The following is an 18,352-nucleotide window of genomic DNA, read 5'->3' as shown; positions in this document are numbered from 1 at the left end:
GCTGAATTTTAACAAGTAGAGAAGTGCTGCAAATGCATATATATGTATATGTAGACTTATGTGTCTTGCTACCTTTACACTTCAGGGAGTTTGATCTTACAGTGATGAGACTGGGTAGAAGACTGATAATCTTGTGACTTTTAAAGTTTTATTTTAAACTTCACTAGAATGATATTCATTACCATTTCATGCTAATGGTTCATTCTGAATCAGTATTAATCACTCTCACTGCATATTCAAAGCAGTTAGTTATTAACAATCATACCATAAATTAGCTGTGAATATACAACATGCAGCACAGTACTTTGTGGGTCCCCAAGGATCCAGGTGATGAGGCTCAAGAGCTCTTCAGAGAGGGAAGCTGCAACTGATGCAAGGGTCTTCTTTTCCTTCCCTCCTCTGAATTTGGTTTCTTCTTTTATAAAATGCTTTCAGCTCTTGGCAGCTCTTAGTCCATCACTGTACCATATCACTATATACTGTGCAACACTGGGAGATATTGATCCCTGTGCTGGGCCAGGTGCTGTATCCTGTTGCTTGGCCATTTTTGCTCCTTGCCTTAGCAGCTGCTTCTTTATTTCAGTAACAATCTGATGACAAATAACTGACCATCAGTGAATTGTTTGTCATTCAAGTGTTTCTGTTTTCAGCTTTTTCCCATATTTTCAAGTTCTGAGCTTAAACGCTATATTATAAAAAGAGATGTGGTGTCAGACTGCATTTTACCCACGATATACTCGAAGTATAACAAGTCCAACAGGCCAGGACTCTTGTGTAGGTGGTATAGGGCACAGTTGGCATAAGGTCCAAGGCCTATGATATTAATATTATTACTAGTGAACTGGGTACAAAAATGCTTCTACATTGTTTACCAATTACACTACATTAGTGTGTTCATATTTGAAATCAAAATAGGAGACAACTAATTAAATTCTGCTTGGAGAGCTGTTTTTTTTTTCACGTGTGCAGCTGAAGTCTGTTATGTCTACAGAAGGGAGTGTCTGAGGGCTCATGAGCCAGTGGAAAAAAAGGATCTCAAAAGCCGTTTGTATGCATATGTTGGACACATACACACAGGGAAGAAAGGGGGAAAAAGAGGCAATAAAGCCAGAAAATGGCTATAGAGACAAGTGAAATCGTCATTTTGGGAGAAATAAAGCATAAATATTGTATTTTCAGCACTGTGTGACACTCAGTATATCACAGGATCTTATGCTACTGTTAATGGATATTTCAATGGATATTTTAGATCTTTGCTGGTGTTTACAGAAACCTCCAATATTTTGCCTCTGGAATATTTCTTTGTTAGTGCTCTAAATCCACCCAAAAATACAGGTGGGCGTTTTTTTTGTTGGTTATTGAACTTTTTTTGGCTACACTTTGTCATTTAACTTTATTTTTAAATGCTACATCAATAATGTGCTGACAATTTTAGAGAATTAGTTAGTAAACTCCATCAGTCCACTATGAAGTTTGCATGGCAAAAGCAATAGTATATTTCCAGAATTTTTTTTATAATATGGTATAGTTTTCTGTATGGGACTAGAGGTCAGCTTATCACTGTCACTCACTCAGAATAAAGGGACCAGAATAGCACAAGGGAAGAAAAACACCTGTAGGCAAGAGGAAGAGTCTCGTGATAAGGAGATTGTGACATCCAAGCAAATTGTCACACAGCAGCATGTAGGATTTCTGAAATATCAGCTGAAAAATCTGATGCAAAAAGTAGCAGAAGGTTTACAACAATAGAAATGAGAGAGCACACGGGAAGTACTGCTTCACATTAGAGAATTATTTCTAGTGTTTAAGACAAAACAGGTATAGTCTAAAAACTAAATGAAACACTGTTTTAATTTTAAGCTCGAATAATGATTTGGGAATGTGGAAGAGGAGAGCAAAAATTCTCCACAGAAATTTGTTGAAAGAAAAAAATCAGAGTACTGTATTCTCATAAATACCAGTTTGATTTTCTGCATTCTGACATAACTGAGTTAAAACTAAAAGTTTGCTAAGTACATTTTTTACCAAGTTTTACTGTGGCTATAATGATGTTGTGTGACTGCAGAATATTTAAGAAACTGAGGAGAAAAGCATGATTTGGGCAATTCCACATCTCTTTATCTGACTTTACTGATATCAAAGTTCATAGAGGAAAGAATAATCAAACATGGAGGTTAATGATGGTAGCATAAAATGAAAGTAAATTTATTGGTAGTAGACTAATCTGCTAGCTTTGACTATTAATTTCATTTTTTTCAGTCCCATGAAATCTGTGTTGACTTCAGTAAAATACTTGATATTATGTAAAATGGGAGATTACTTATTAGATTAAAAAGTAGAAGAAACAAAATCCTGTCTAAAAGGAATATGACTAAAAAATTATGAAATTGTGATATTTCACCAATGAGTGTGTCTGACATAGGGTTAGGTAGTTTGCCAGATGAGAGTATCATTTGGTTGTCATCACTGAATAATCCTGAGGAAGCAGAGTAAAAGAAATTTGATAGCATGAAGTACAAGATCATGCATCTTGATACTGTAATAAGAGCTTTGGTCAAGAAAAAAAGAATGTTTTATTGTAAGTTAGTCAGGTAAGGTATTCTGAGGAAAACTGTAGAAATAGTAATGCAGTGTAATAGTGAGTCATCACCTGAAATACTATGCAGAAATATTTTAAAACAGAAGTAGGTGAAGAGGTTTCTGCAATAATTATGGTGTTGAAAAACCTGATTCAAGAGAGGAAGCTTTAACAACAAAGTTGTTATAACCATAAAAAGCAGACAGTGAGGAAATCTAATTATTGCCTATAAAAATATCAGGAGCCGTTTTGAAAAAGGGATATGAGAGTTTAGAGGATATAAGTAGGGGATTGTTTAGGCACACGTGCATTTTAGTCAATGAACAGCTTGGTTTTGTGGGCTCACTAATATTCAAAAACACAGGTTTTGACTTTGTTTCTAAACTAGCATGTGAGTTGCACACTTCAGTTTGGCTTGGGTTTATTTCTGAATCTGGCTTAGGGGTCAAAGTTTGGCAGGAGAAGAAAAAAACTCCCTTTCTTCTATGTCTCTTCAAATTTTATACCATGTCTTTTAGAGGGACAAAACGGGAAGGTTGGCAGGTATTTCATGTGATCTTTTTATGGAAGAGTTGGCTATATTTACGGGTTTGATTTTTTTTTCCATCTATTTTCACTAAATTGAAAGCTGCAAAGACAATAATACCAAGCTTAATAGCAGCATATTGTGAACTAGCCTCTCCTTGAGGAGAGTCTTAAAGAAGGAGAGGCTAGTCTTAAAGGAAAATATATCTAATAGTTGTGCACTGCTGAAATCAAAGAAATGTTCCATTCTTAAGTTGAAGAACAACCTAAGATCATGACAGAGGAAAAAAATACTCTTCAGAACAAGACTGAGATTTAAAGATTCTTGACAAAATATGTAACTGTTCAGTGTCAAAAGAACTGAAGTACTCGAATAAAAAATTGGCTTTGCTGGAAGCAAGAACTCAAAAATTTCTTGTATAGAACCTGTTAATTGGCTCTAGGCACAGAGCTGTTTTGTTGAGCTTTTTATCTAGGTAAAAGACTGTACCTGTTACTCAGCTACTACCTGCAATTGATGTATAGGATTTTTTGGTGGATTGGGTTTTTATATTGTTTTTAAACGTGTGTACTTGCTGTGTTTCATCATTTTGATATTCTGTAAGTATATCACTAATTTATGCTGTGAACTCCTTATTCAAGACTAATGGTATTGTGAAGAGTCTTATCAATAGTTATATTAGGCACAAGTTGTATTCTGTTTCTTAGCAGCTTTCTAAGTAAATCAGTATCTTAAAATTGTGTGTGCCTAACTTTCAAAGGTTTCTTATGACAGCAGAAGTATGACTTTATATTAAAATCAGGTGTGTTTCTGGAACCAGTGAAAACTGAAATGCATCTTAGTTAACATTGTCAGCTTCCAATTGTAGCTTTGCTTCCCAAGCAAGGCAGTTTCTTAACTACTGAAAAGAGCTGACTTACCTGGTGATGATTTGGGATGACTGGTTCCTGCATGAAAATATGCAACTCTAATATACAGTTGGGAAACAGTGCTTTTGAGTAACCAGAGACTTTTAAAAATGGTGATTATAAAGCAAATGAAGAGTTATAAATTATAACATGAACATATATTTTTATTCCCTCTTTTGAAAAATTGCCTGCACATTGTTTGGGCTTTTTTGTTTTCCTTCTTTTAGGTTGCATTAGCAATTTAACAGATTGCCATGGATCATTTTATAGTTGTGTTAACCTTTCTGCAATGAATGGGATTGTAGTTGCTATGCAACATTTTACTCTAGTAGTTTGGGGACTCCGTCAGGCTTCTATGAAAAAAGGATGTGTTCATTGTCTGTATTTTATATTTTCCATCACATAACGCTACTCAGTAGATGAAATCACGGATACACTACAGATTCTAGTAACATCATAGGGACACAGACTTTCTCCAGAGATTTTTTTTAAATGAAGTTGAAAGTAACTATATCTTTACAGATACAGTATATTATGAATAAAATAATTTTTAAAAAAGTAATTAGACTAGAATTCACAGTCTTCTTACCTCTTTATTATTGTTCCTATGGAATAGATTTAAATGTGAAGTTGACTTCATAAGCAATCGGGAAATAATTTTTTATTGATTGCACTAATATAGCTCTAAGATAGAATACACGCTAACGAGTTATCCTCTGTTTACTCTTGTGATCCTGATATTTTAATCAACTTTTACAGATCAACCCTTCAACTTTGCATGCATTGATTCAAATGTATGAAAGTTTTATTTCTTTTTTCCTGAAGAAAAAAAATTTGCACCTTTTTTACATCCTTCTGTAAATCCCTGATGTTTCAGCTCTACTCCTTTCTTTTTCTAAAGTCCATGAATTGCTCTGTTGTACTCTCTCAAGTGCTTGGCAAGCACCTTCGTTCTTACAAATTCTGCTGTTTTTTTTTACCACAGATGTTTTCAAACTGGGGAACTGAGTTTTGGGTTTCATGCATGGGTGTTTAATAGCCCCATTTTCTCTGTGTTTTGAGACTCTTCCTTCATGATTGTCCTTACAAATGTTCTTTTTTTCTGTTTTAACAGAATGAGATTGAAAAAAGCTTTGTGATTCTTAGAATAGCTTCAGAACTTGTCCTTTGGTTAATTAGAAGAGATAGACTGGCATTTGTATACCTCAGGTTATTTAAAACAGACTGTTAATTGCAATGCTAAACCTTAGGCATAAAGATAAATCAAAATGCAGCATTCAAGCAGCATACATCTAATCAGAAAAGGCAACTGAATAAGTGAAGGGAGCTGACCATTGTAGAGTGACCCTGTCGTTTTGTAATTTCTTTAGTGTGCTTTAATTTCAGAATTAAAAAATGTAGTATGCTGATTTGGGTAAGGTTTTAACTCATGTATTTAACTCATGTATTTTGCGAACCATGATTTTTGTTTAGTATGTTAACAGAATGAATGTTCTGTATTTTAGTCTCAGCAGAAAACCTGGAGAAGAGCCTTAAGCATATGGAGAAGCAACTCCAACAGCTTGAGAAGGATTTGCAGACTTTTCCAGTTCCTGAAGATAAGCATGATAAGTTTATAGCAAAAATGTCAATATCCTTTGGAATACTCTTAAAAAACAAAACAGAAGAAAAATCCCCAAGTAATTTAACTGCATTGCTTTAAACTTTAAATTTCTTTGCATAATTTCTGTCTAGTTTGTGGCGTGTGTTTTTGAAAAATCTAACTTTTTTTTCCCTCTCAGAAATTCAAAGATATGAAGAGTCCAATTAAAAGATTCCTCTGTAGAGGAATGAATGAGTAGAAAAATGCTTACTGTCAGATTTTACTCTGTATATAAGTTTCACAACTTAGTGAAAAGTAGTTATAATAGGATTGTTAAGGACTCTAGTGTTAAATTATTTTTTGATGTCAGAACATCTTAGAAAAATATGTCTGTCACCTTGTGTCTATTTGTGTTCTAGTGTATGGATTACCACTGTGAATGTTTTTGTACATGCAACCACAAAACCAGAAGATTTCTCTTATTTCAGAAATTGGATTCATAGCGCACAAAGTGTTTTCAGGTCTTATTTTTGCCAAAATTCCTTTTCTCACTATTTATTCCAAATCCTGCCACCTACTTCACTGCCTCTCTCTTTCATAAGAACACCCTGTGACCTGAAGATAATTAATTAAACAGAAAAAAACCATTCTTTCACTTAAACCTCCCTAGCAAATGTTGATCATATATGCTTGGCACTGAGACTAATCTGGAAACAAAAATATCAGCAGACAGATTGAAATTTGCTCTGCAGACATGGTTAGGTTATTACCTATCTGGAAGACTACTCTGTTACATACAAAGGCCGGGGGACTCAGGGCACAGTCCTCTTGATTACTATTAAATAAAAGATGGCAAGCGACTCTGAGGCCTAGTGGATATACTGGTCCTTCCTGCATCAGGGCCAGTTTTGTCTTCATTAGATTAGCTGCACCAGAGGCCCCAAGTGCAGCTAATCTAATGAAGACAAAACTGGCCCTGATGCAGGAAGGACTAGTGGTTAGGGTGCAGGACTCTCACCGCTGCGACCCGGGTTCGATTCCCAGCCCCCCGGGCAGATGGAGCTCGTCAGCCTTGTAAGGCAATCCATCTAAGAGAAGGTCACTCTAAACAAACCTACGTCCTGGGGACCTCACTGCCACTGTCCAAGTTTGCTTGGCCCCGGCAGATGAACCTCAGGATTAAAGGGTGGGCTCAGTTCAGCGCAAGCTGTGTCTCACCTAAAAAATCCACTGTGCAGGCTCGAAGGGTTAATGACCTTTCCCAAATCTTCGCTCGCGAAGACTGGCCATTATTATTATATAGATTAGCTGCAACCAGTGTTTGCAACTTAGCTTCAGGCCTTCTCTGGACAGTATGGGTTATCTTAACCTTTCAGTGTTGCTACTAATTTTTTGTAAGGTCGAGTATTTTGTTGTTGAGGTTATTCTGTTTATTGTTGTTGTTGCTGACTTTTCTTTACCAGCTCAATGTGTTTTTCCAAGATATGTTGTAGCCCACCAGCATGCTATCTCTACAGTATGAAATGCAAGTTTTGTTCCCAGGGAAACTGATAGCATAATAGGAGAACTAGGAGATGGAACCCGAAGGCAAGAGGTAAAATATTGCCGTGAGGTTAGAGGAAAATATATCCATGAGAGCTTTCAGAGAATTTTCAGAGAATAATGCTTTGTTAAGAAAATGGCATGTAGTCTAGGAAGTTAGAATGGGAAGGGCCTATTAAAAAATCTAACCTATGAGAAAGGACAGGCTCTTCTTAATCCGTTAGAATAGAATAGACTGTTTCAGTTGGAAGGGACCAACAATGCTCACGTAATCCAAAATGGTTTTGATGTAGGCCATAGCCATAAAGTTAAAATTTGGTTTTTGCATCAGTTTTCTCTAGGGAGAACTTCAGTTGATCCTACTGTGTAATATTTTGAATGGAAGGATGATGTCAAATGAAAGAATTAGTAGAATTTTTTTTCTTAATATAGAATAAATAGCAATAAATCCCCAGGAGTAACCAGTGGTCACAAAACACTTGAAAAAAAAATGGACTACAGATTCTTACATGAACTAAAGTAGCCCAAGACAGAAAGGAATCATAGAATACTTTGGGTTGGAAGGAACCTCAAAGACTATTTGGTTCCAACCTCCCTGTTGTGGGCAGGGACACCTGCCACTAGACCAGGTCAAAGCTGAAAAGAAGCCCCTAAGTTCTTTTAGAAGAGCTGCAAGGAGGATCTGCAAGTCCAGCTTCTCTACCAAGAAAACTGATGAAGACTAAATAAAAACAGAATGAACATATATTTTTTTGGAGATAAAATACGATGGGGGACAGTCAGTGTGTGTTTTGCAAAGAGAAACCACCCCTTGCAGGTCTATTATATCATGCAGTTAAAGGTAGGAAGTCAATAGAGCATAACTGAATCAAGTAAAGAAATTTCTTAAGTAAAAGATGGATTGTTTTTTTTTTCTGTATTAATATCTTTAAAAAAAATCCTCATGTCAAAGGCAGATACTGACAGATGCTGACAAAGCAGCAAGTAAACTTCAGTGATTATAGAGTAATAGATCTGGAGGGAAAACACTATATTAGAACAATTGGGAACAATTGCAGTTAAGAGCAAGCAGAAAACATTTTAAGATGGTATAAAAATCAACAATATTCTTACATCATCAGTTCTTCCATCACCCCATCTCAACAAGTATGCTGTATACCTGCTGATGTGGCAGTGAATGGTTGCAGTGAGCAGCAGTTGACAATACTTTCTGCATAAGGCATTTCAATAGATTAAAACTCTGAAGGTGGAAAATCAAAAAAGTTAAGAAAATACAGTAAGTACTTGTAATTTTGTATTCCATACAGAAGGAAAGTTGTGAGTATATTCATTGTATCTTATAAAGAACCAGGGTTCATCCCATGTGAAATACTGTTCAGCAGGTTAAGACATAGTAATGGAAATGTTTTCTTGGACAACAGACTGTAGAATTTACTTTTAGGATGTTGTATAGGCTGAAAACGTGAATGAATTTCATCTCAGGCTTTGATAGTTGGCTAAAGATTGTACATCAGAAGCTGTTAAGCAGCAGTAGCAGTACTGCTCCAGCAGTAGCTTTGGCTTAGAAGAATCAGTAACATGGAGACTGCTGGAAACTGAATACTGCATCAGTTGAATTATAATGCTATAATTGCCAAGTTTTCTTCTTTTTTTCCCTAATCATTGGGTATTGACTGCTGTCAGAAACAGGCAAGATGAATATTTGATCTTAGTTATAAGAAATCAGTACAGGTAAAACCAACTGTTAAGATTTGATTAGTGGGAGATGCCTCTGCTCAAATTAAGGTGCAAACAAAACCATATGCTAAAGTCTGTAATACAGATTTTATTTAGCAGTAAATGTGAGGTAGAGAGATAGAGAGAAATAGAAGAAAGAGAGGAGAAATAGTGAGAGAGAGACAGAGAGAGATTAAGCAGAGGATAGTCACCTCCCATGGATCCAGTTGTGTCCCATTGGTGGTAGTTCACCCTGGGCTTCTCAGTAGTGGGGGTCCCAAGGTCATTCAAAACTTTTCACTGTTTATACATTTTAACAAACAAAGGAATTAATGCTCATTGGCTACATAGTTCTCTTATTCTATTGGTTAAATTATTCCCTCACATCTAACGCTAATTAGTCTCGTGCTCAGTCTTTCTCTTCTTTTGAGTCAGTGGGTTTCTTGAGTTGATGGGTTGTGATTTCCCCCTGCCAGAATTACCCAGTCGGAGCTGATTTCAGCACAGTTGCTGAGCTGTTACAGTGATTAACTTACAGTCCAAGTTTCCGGTATCCACAGAGGCATGTTCGGGGGATGGGAGGAGGCTTTGGTGGTTGCAGATGCCATCTGTCCCATAACTTGAGGTGATCTTTGTTTAACCGGTGATATGCGTACAAGCAGTTGCTTCTTTACACAGTTTGCCATAGTGGGTATTTTTGCCTGGATGCATTACTCAGGATGTGCCAACCAGATCTTGCCTCCACTAGGCCTGGAGTTAGTGGCATCCTGTCGCTCCCTTCTGTGCTTATCTCATGGCAAAGTCCTTTTGTGGCCTGAACAGTGTTTGAGAGAAGCAACTGTATTAAGTCCTTACACCAACCATACTACATATTACATTGTATTAGACTATTCAAATACAATATTTTGAACAGTAAATATTATGAACAGAAATAGTTCGCCCTCTCCTACTACCTGACCCAGCAGACAGGCAGTAATTTCAAAACAGCCAAGTTGCATATGGTTTCTAGTCATGTCTGTGAACACACTAATTAAAGAAGCTCACTTTTAGAAAAACAGGAACTTCAATAAATTACGAAGCAGAAAAGGTTTGATGTAAAGGTTAGATAATCCTGCACAGCATGATGAAAACTGGACCTGTCTTTACTTTTATTCCTATGACAAGGAAAGCTGAGTGATGCTGATGTCTTGAAAAGCATGAAGCTCATGAAAAGAAACCAGCAGGAAATCTGAAAAAGAAAGGATGGTGCTTTGTTGGAAATAATTTTTCATCCTGAATACAATTAAGCTCCATGGACAAGCAGGCTATTACATCCTGTTGCTAAATATCACAACCCAAAGCCCCCTAATGAACTGATTAGCATTCTTGTTTCTTTAGGAAGTCAGACGTATGCACAGTTGGTGCACTCTTTTATTGACAAAGTCTGTAATTATGAATATTTTTCCTATATATTAGATTGTGTTAATTTGTCAGCCATCGTACGTATGCTAGCTGAAAAGAAATAATAGTTTTTATCACAATTCTTCTGTTTCCTTTAATTAGGAGCGTCAAAGAATATTTAATTGATATGGATCTAGTGTATTAAATCCATCAAGTGAAATGTTCCAAAAAAGCACAGTGAACAAAATACACTTGTACGTTAAAAATAAAAATTTAGTGGGTTTATGGAGAGTATTTAAATTGTGTATTAAAAGTTTAATTAAATTATTTAGTCAACATACTCTTTATCAGTACAACTCACATCTTCTGACTTTTCCAAGTAGCAGCTGAAAAACTCTTGACAACTTTGAGCCTATCAGTGAAGGTAGTTGATGGTGTTTTTTTACAGAAACTTATGGAACTAATTCTTGAGAGACAATAAGTTGATTACTTGCTGCCTTTCAGCTAGGAACAAAGTCTTTTCTTTTGATCAATTCTCTGTTCCTCTTTCCTTGCCATTTAATTTGATTTGTTGACATTGCAAAAAGGGAAGGAAGGAACAGCACTTAACCTGAGTCAAGAAACCCATTTCAACTGCAGCAAAGAGACTACTTGCTGCCCCCAAACTGTCGGTTACTTAATTGACCTCATAGTTTGAAGTTCCCCCTGTGCAACGTAATCAGACTGAAGTCTGTAAGATGTCCTTGCATCCTAAGGACTTTGGAAGATTACGGGACCTGAGCTCTTCAGTTAAAAAAAGGTTGTGTGTTGCTCTTTGGAGGGGGGACAAGATGTTAACTGTGTAAATTTAATTTAAGTATATAATTTTTATGTATGGGTCTTTAGTATCTGGTCTGGACTTCACACATGTATTACAGCTAACACTGGTTTTGCTTGTAATATATGGGATACAAGCACTGCGTGCAGCAGATTTGTGTAATACAAATACCTGCCAATTTGTTTTCATATTATAACACAGAGGTAAGTAGGAATTAATCAAAGAAAAGGTATTATTGAACAAGCACTCTAAACATTTCTAAGTGTTTCTTGAACTATTATATTCAGATACAGAATTTTTCTGTTGAACCTTGGTATATGTATATAAAAAGAAGTGTCTCTGACATGTATTTGTCAGACAATTGCAACTGTTTTCCCAAAACATGGGAAATCCTTAACAGAGACCTACAGCATTCACACCCCTTGCTCTTAGCAGGAAATCATTTGTTGAAATGTTTTGGAGTGACCTCGAAGTCTTTTTGAGCATGTCTTCAAAAGGTTTACCATGTTTTTTTGGAGGCTGTTGTTGTCTAGTGTAGTGGCAGTCTCAGTTCTCTTTGAAGATTCTGCTAAAATATATACAGCATCTATGCGCCTGCTAATCTTTTTGTCCGTATGCAGAACAGTATTCCTTTTTCAATTGTCTAGACTTAATATGTAGGTTAGTTTGTGAAAATATCGCATGTGGTGAATATTAGGGTCTTTTAAGGAAATATACGGTGGAGATAACATCATTCATTATCTCTTCTAGGGTAACAGCTGCTTTTACTTGGCTTGACATGCTGCACTATATTAGTATTTTAAATACCATAATGTATTAAAATGAGTATAAACTTCAGATAAACAGTTCAGTATGAAAAGATCTGTCAGAATATGCAGGACCAAACATACAGGTGTTAGAAATTTTGCCACAGGTATTACTTGTCTCAGCTCTGCATTGCTTTCCCGTTCCATTAATTAGCAGAATGATCCGTAGTCCCATGAGTCCAAAAATGCAGTCCGTGATGTGAAGCCACTTCAGAAAAAGTTAACAAATATCAAACTTCTTGATTTCCTTTTCTTCCCACCTGTGTTGCAGCTCGGCTGTACTTCTGTCTTCATTCATCCAAAACCAATGAATTGTGTAGTTGATAATGCATATATATCAACCTGTTCATAATAATTACAGTTGGGATTGCTGTACTCAGTAATATTCCCTGTTGTCTCCAGTTTAGCTAGGGCTGGCTAACAAAAGCCATATTTAAGGAGAAAAGGAAGAGGAGTTATTAAAGATACCTAAATTGAAGCACAGTCTCAGTAGAATGCCAAGAGCTTAGGGATATCCCATAATGCACCAGATGAAAAATAAAAATCTCAGGATTCATCATGTCTAGCATTGAAATACTAGACAGTAGAACATCTTTCCAGAGTGCCATATTTTGTGTTTAAAACTGTGCATCAAAGATTCAAGGAGAGTCACTTTTAACAGTATAAACTATCCAACTTATATGGACTCTTAAACATAGCTGTAATTTCAGCTGTGTCTTGAAGAATTTAACAGAAATTTTGTCTTTCACCTCCCTCACTCCCCAAGTGTTCTTTTCAGAACATTCTCTGACATTTACAAGATGAAGTTTATATTTTACTGATAATTTTAATTTTTTTTTCCTTCTTCCTAGAAAACAGGGGGAAGCTATTGGAAAGTTTGATATTTGGCACTTATACATAGTGACAACAAAACACATTTATCTGATTTCCCTTTATCCTTCTAATCTGTGGAAATAAGCAGCCTTGTAACTGCAAAACACATGTAGCTTTCCATAAGTTCTGTTAATAATCTAAGAATCACAAAAAATAAGTATCCTAAATTTGTAGGATAAAAAGTGAAACAGATGTAGAAATCCTTTTTTCTGGTTTCACTCTGTTTTTGTTGTTTTGATTTGCTGGTGTTTTTGTGAACTGCTGACATTTCTTTTGATGGTCCTAACCTATGTTTTGTCATGACTTGTTTCTCATACTCCTTTTTTATTTAATAGTTAGGCAGCAGTTGTAGACTAACTTCTCATCAGCTTTCCTTGCTGTCCTACCAGCTTTTTAAGAGTCTTAATAATTTTTAAGAGTCTCAGGTCTAAAGAGTAGTTTTCTGTGTGCTGTGCTATTCTCATCTTGGGCGCCAAGTAAAGAAGGGAGATTCAAATTAATGCAGAAGAAAAGTGGGCCCATAGCATCAGCAGTCTTTGAGCTGTTGCTAGTTAGTCAGCACAGGCAGTCTGAAGCTCCTTACAAGCTACATCTTGTGGAGCCAGTAGAAGCATGGAAAGAAGCTTGTACTGGCAAAAGAACCTTGTTGGAGAAAGTCTGAAATTAAATGTTTGAGGAGTGATGGAAGATGTATCTTCTTTAATCATTTAAATCTTGACTTTAGTTAGTCCTTTTTTACAAGACTGTCATAATGAAGGCTGTTGTGCCCTTGCAGACCCAGCTAATAGCCATCGTAGTGACCAATTAGAATGTTGTGAAAGTGCATTATTTCTCCTTTCCTGCATGTACATGAGAACGTTATTGTGTGACTTTCTGGCATGGATTCTAAATCACAAAAAATCCCACATAAACTTCTTACTTGATATTTTAAAAGCAACCTTCACCAACCACAAAGACATTTAATAGTGAAATTCAAATGGGATTCAGCCTCTAAACAAAGCTGAGAGAGGAGTGCATTGCAAAAAAACTCAAGAGTGAAACAGTTACCACCCAGCAGTAAATTGTTACTGTGTACCGGTCACTTGTGGGGTTCCCCAGGGCCCAGTATTGGGGCCAGTCTAGTTCAATATCTTTATTGATGATATGAACGAGGGGATCAAGTGCATCCTCAGTCAGATTGCAGGCGACACCAAATTGGGTGGGAGTGTTGATCTGCTGTTGATCTGGAGGGGTAGGAAGGTTCTGCAGAGGGATCTGATCAGGCTGGATCAATGGGCCAAAGCCAACGGTATGAGGTTCAGTAAGATGAAGTGCCAGGTCCTGTACTATTCTATTGGTGTAGATTTTAATGCACTTGATTAAAAATCCTGTGCTTCATAAAGTAAAGTGACCATGGTGCTTTTAATCTGTAGTAGAAAGTGTACAAATAGAGTAAATTCCCTTTTGCAATAGTTGAGGCAGGCAATTGAGAGTAAAGGTAAAATTGCCATTTTTTGTCTTTTGTAGTCTTTTCTACAGCAGGAAAATAATGGAACAGAAATATTTGTTTAGCTACCATTCCATTAAAGTAAACACTTCATGAAGTTGTCCTACATAGGGAAATGACTATGTAGAACATTTAATCTTTGAGCTTCTTTGGCAAACTACATTATCAGATGTCCTAAATAAACATAGCTTTTTTATTTAATTTGTGCAGTATTTTGATGCTATTTATAAATTGTCTATGTTTTGTAGATGTAGTTTTATTATTTTCACCTCTAATTTAATTATGTTGTATTGACGTTGCAAATAGCCTTAGAAAAAACATAAATATCTGATGCAGCCATCAGGAACAGAAATAAATGCATTGTTGTTAGGATGAAGTTCTTTATCTTTCATGGTTTTTACTGCTAATACTGTTTATCAATATTTCTATTTTTACTCTAATTTTAGTAGGAACTATACTATTTCTTGATAAAGCATTCAGGTTAATTATTGGTATCTGTACCTAAATTCCATGTAAATTGAAATTTATATACCTAAGCTTTTAGCTTCAATAAGGAGACGGTGATGCTAAGTAAACTGCATAAGTGCTTGAAGTTAGATTAGTTCCATACATTTCGTGTTGTTTCATATGAAATTATATGGTAACGGAATAATCTTTAAATTTAAAGTGGTTGAGATATTTTGGTGTAAGTTCTTGAATTTATTCATAGGCCTAATATACACAGTAAATACTAGAAAGCATATATGACATGGAACGAATTCTTTTGGTCTTCATTTGATGAAATAAAAAATGTGTATGAACGTTAAGTAAAAGCCATGTGTTTGACTGGATTTACTGAGTATTCTTGCAGCCTTAACAGCAGTGCACAGCTTTCTAGTTCATGCCAAAGAAGATTTTCAGAAACTTTCACGGATGCATGAGAACATGGAAAAACTCTATCAGAACGTGATGAGATATTATGCCATTGATCCGAAGAAAGTTTCGGTGGAGGAGTTTTTAACAGACTTAAACAACTTCAGGACCATGTTCATGGTACAATATGTTTATTTTATGCCTAATCTTTCTTATAAGTTATTTCTTGTAATGTTATGTAGTTGTATATGAATTTGGATAATAAGTAGTTTGTGTCACATCTGGCTACTTATGATTACATAGCTTAACTTACTGACTACACTCCTGCAGGAATGTTATATGAGCATGAGTTTTGTGACAAAATCCGGAGGAGTGATCCAACGAATGCCTGTTGATCTGTAGAAAGATTCACTTAGTCATTTTACCACCTACTCCTCATGGCAGGCTGATGCTTATCATTACAACACACTTAATTTAAGTTGCTTTCATGTTTCCCCGTCTTTTTTGGTTTTACTTGGTTGGTTGAGTTTTTTAAGGATTTCAGACATGTCTGAAGATATAGATAGGGAAAATTATTTCTTTCATAAATACTGAGAAACAGTTTGAAATTCATATGTCCATTTATTTTGAGGACCGGACTTAAACTGGAACCCATATTTAGCAAGCATTTGGAGCATTTAAAGATTACTAAGTCTCTTCTGCTTCAGAGTTTAGCAACTAAAAACCTAGAAAGCACAATCTTCAATGAGAAAAAATTTTTCTTGACAAATTACATATGCCAGATTTTTCAACAGGGGCATTGATTATGTTTTCCTACCTTGATCAATGCCTAATATGAAGCTCAATAGTCTGATTTCAAAATTACTAAATATTACAAAATAGTTATATTGCTTTAACTTCTGATGTTTAAACCACACCTTCCATGTAAATATTGTAGAATGTGAATTCTAACTGCTTAGGTTCATGTTGAGATGGAGGCTTTAAGGGAGTGGTTGTGCTTTACAGTAATTTTCCCATATTTCTTCTCTGTGTCTGTAAAATACCACTGATATTAACCTCTGCTTCACAGCAGTGCTATAAAGATAGATTAATTAGGGCTTCAAAACGGTTAGGTATTATTTATGAGCATGATAGAAGAAACCTTGAGGAAAATTAATAATTCTGTCTTGCAGTTTGAAGGGTATATGAAAAAGATGTGTAGATAAGGCATGCAAGCCCTTATCATTCAATGACACTAAACAAAATATTGAGTAGCTGCTCAGTTTTGAGACTTTCCAGAAAAGATTTTTGAGATGCCTAACATGAGACACCTGAAGTGTGATTTTCAGGATTGTTTAGTATTGGACTTGGTTACTGACAGAAGCTAAAAGTGATTGTTATCCTATAAAATTTAGTTCAAAAGACTTGTAAATTTAATGCTGAAAAATCATTGATTTATTAAAAAGTCCAAAACTAAAAGGCCACTTATCACCAGTAGGTGTGGGAAACTGAAGTTCAGTCATCCTTGTTGTTATACAAAGTTGATGATTTACGTAAAGTATTCACTTACTTACAATTCTTCTTTTTTTATTCTTAATTAATGAAAATATTTTAAAAGTTTTTAAAAAGCATGTATAAATCTGAAGCCATAGACTTGTGTTTCATAGCTAACTTTGGACTGCAATTTGTACTTCAGTGTTATTTGGCAGCTGTGACAGCTATTATTTGCACTCTCTGAACACCAAATGGAGAGTACAGTTAGTCGGCCAGATCAAAAAAAAGGGTGAAGCATTTTACCTTCAGTGCTTTAACTTCTGAAGCTAAATTCCTGGTACTGTCAGTGGAACATCCTAGGTATCAGACATCTCTGTTAACCTCCCTCTATGCTTTCACAGCATCACAGGGACTGCTAACTAGCTCATCCCTTTCCTTGGAAGGATAGCTTTCAAGATGAAGCAATTGTTTGTCTAATGCTTAGAATTTTTCTGCAGTTGTAGGAAAGGGAGTGAAGAGGCCTTGAGCCAACAACTCTTCTGTCCAAGACAGTACACTAATCATAAGACTGTAGAAACCCCTTGCTCCTGTTGACACTAGGTTGCTCTGCAGCAGAAACATGACTTCAAGAACCAGAAGAGGAGCAACCAAGTAAGAGTTTGTTCCCTAAACTCTATTTTTCTTTCATATGATGCAAATACTTAAACAAAAATTAGAGACAACACTGGAAAGCACATGAGGGAACCCAAGAATTCTTCCATCTCAGAAAATCCAGGCCTTAGTATGCCACATGTTTTGTGTTGAAAACACATAGAACTTGTAGGATAGGATTTGGCTCTAGAGCATAGACCTCGAAACATTGGCATCTCCATGTGAGTTTGAGTGTCTAATATTGTGTTCTAGTCCAGGGAGATGCATACTTAATACAGTTAGTGAAATTTGAAGAGCTGTCTACCTGATATCTCAAAGGAGAACTAACACCAGAAGTGCTTAGTACCCTGGAGAGGTGTCTTAAATGGTACCCAAGACATCATCAGCCTGAAATTTTAAGCCGTGACATAGAATTTGTGGAAGATCACTGTCCTGCTAGAGAAAGGCTGGAGGCAAGGTGTGATACACCAAAGCTTCCAATTTGCACTGAATATGAAGGTGTGAGCTACAAAATCAAGCCTACTTGATCAGTGTGATTGGAAAGAAGAGATACCTACATTTGAATGACTGCAGTCTGAGGCTGAGTCATACTGGTATTAATTTTGGGGAAAAAGTAGATGCAAAGTAGAAATTTCCTTGGCCACTCTGTCAGGAAAGTGTGTAATTTCTTCCAGTATTTACTTGTGCTCAAGACCCATTTGAGTTTTACCCACTTGTTTATTCTACAGAATGCCTAGTCTGAAAATCAGCAAAGAATTTGTTAAAAATAATTCAATCAAGAATTTTAGCATTTTGTAGTAGGCTTCTTGCCTCCTCCCCCTGTATCAAGAAATTTGACAGATTACTTTGGAGAAGACTGTGTGAAAGTACAGTTTTGCTTTGTGTAAAAAAGTCCATTTCATTGTCATTTTTTTCATGATGGGAAGTTTATTCTCCTTCAGTTATCCAAGATAAGTATTTCTTCACGAGTTCTATTTGATATTTTTTTTCCCCCTTCTTATGGTCACTATCTATTACAGTGATAATACAGTGCCCCTGGAAATACTGCTGTAAATCCACATTCATCTGTGCTATATAATAATCTTCAGTCCATTCTCTAGTATTTTTTTTCTGAGTGCAGTCTGGACATTTTCCTGCTAAAAACAACATGTGAGACATTAAT

General features: G+C 35.9%; 1 protein-coding gene across 4 annotated transcripts in view; it reads left to right on the top strand.

Annotated features, from left to right (window-relative positions):
- The window catches only part of DIAPH3 (diaphanous related formin 3), a 210,095-nt gene that overhangs the window by 114,743 nt on the left and 77,000 nt on the right, over nucleotides 1-18,352 (top strand). For all 4 annotated transcript variants that reach the window (XM_017815368.1, XM_017815367.1, XM_017815369.1 and 1 more), the window contains 2 exons: nucleotides 5,518-5,642; nucleotides 15,082-15,246. In XM_017815368.1, coding sequence (XP_017670857.1) covers nucleotides 5,518-5,642; nucleotides 15,082-15,246 — 290 coding nt within the window. The remainder of the gene's footprint in view (nucleotides 1-5,517; nucleotides 5,643-15,081; nucleotides 15,247-18,352) is intronic.

Source organism: Lepidothrix coronata, unplaced genomic scaffold (assembly GCF_001604755.1).
Source record: "Lepidothrix coronata isolate B3197 unplaced genomic scaffold, Lepidothrix_coronata-1.0 Scaffold50, whole genome shotgun sequence".
NCBI classification, from domain to species: domain Eukaryota; kingdom Metazoa; phylum Chordata; class Aves; order Passeriformes; family Pipridae; genus Lepidothrix; species Lepidothrix coronata.
The sequence above is the reverse complement of the archived record's forward strand: the minus strand, read 5'-3'. Positions and strand labels throughout refer to the sequence as shown.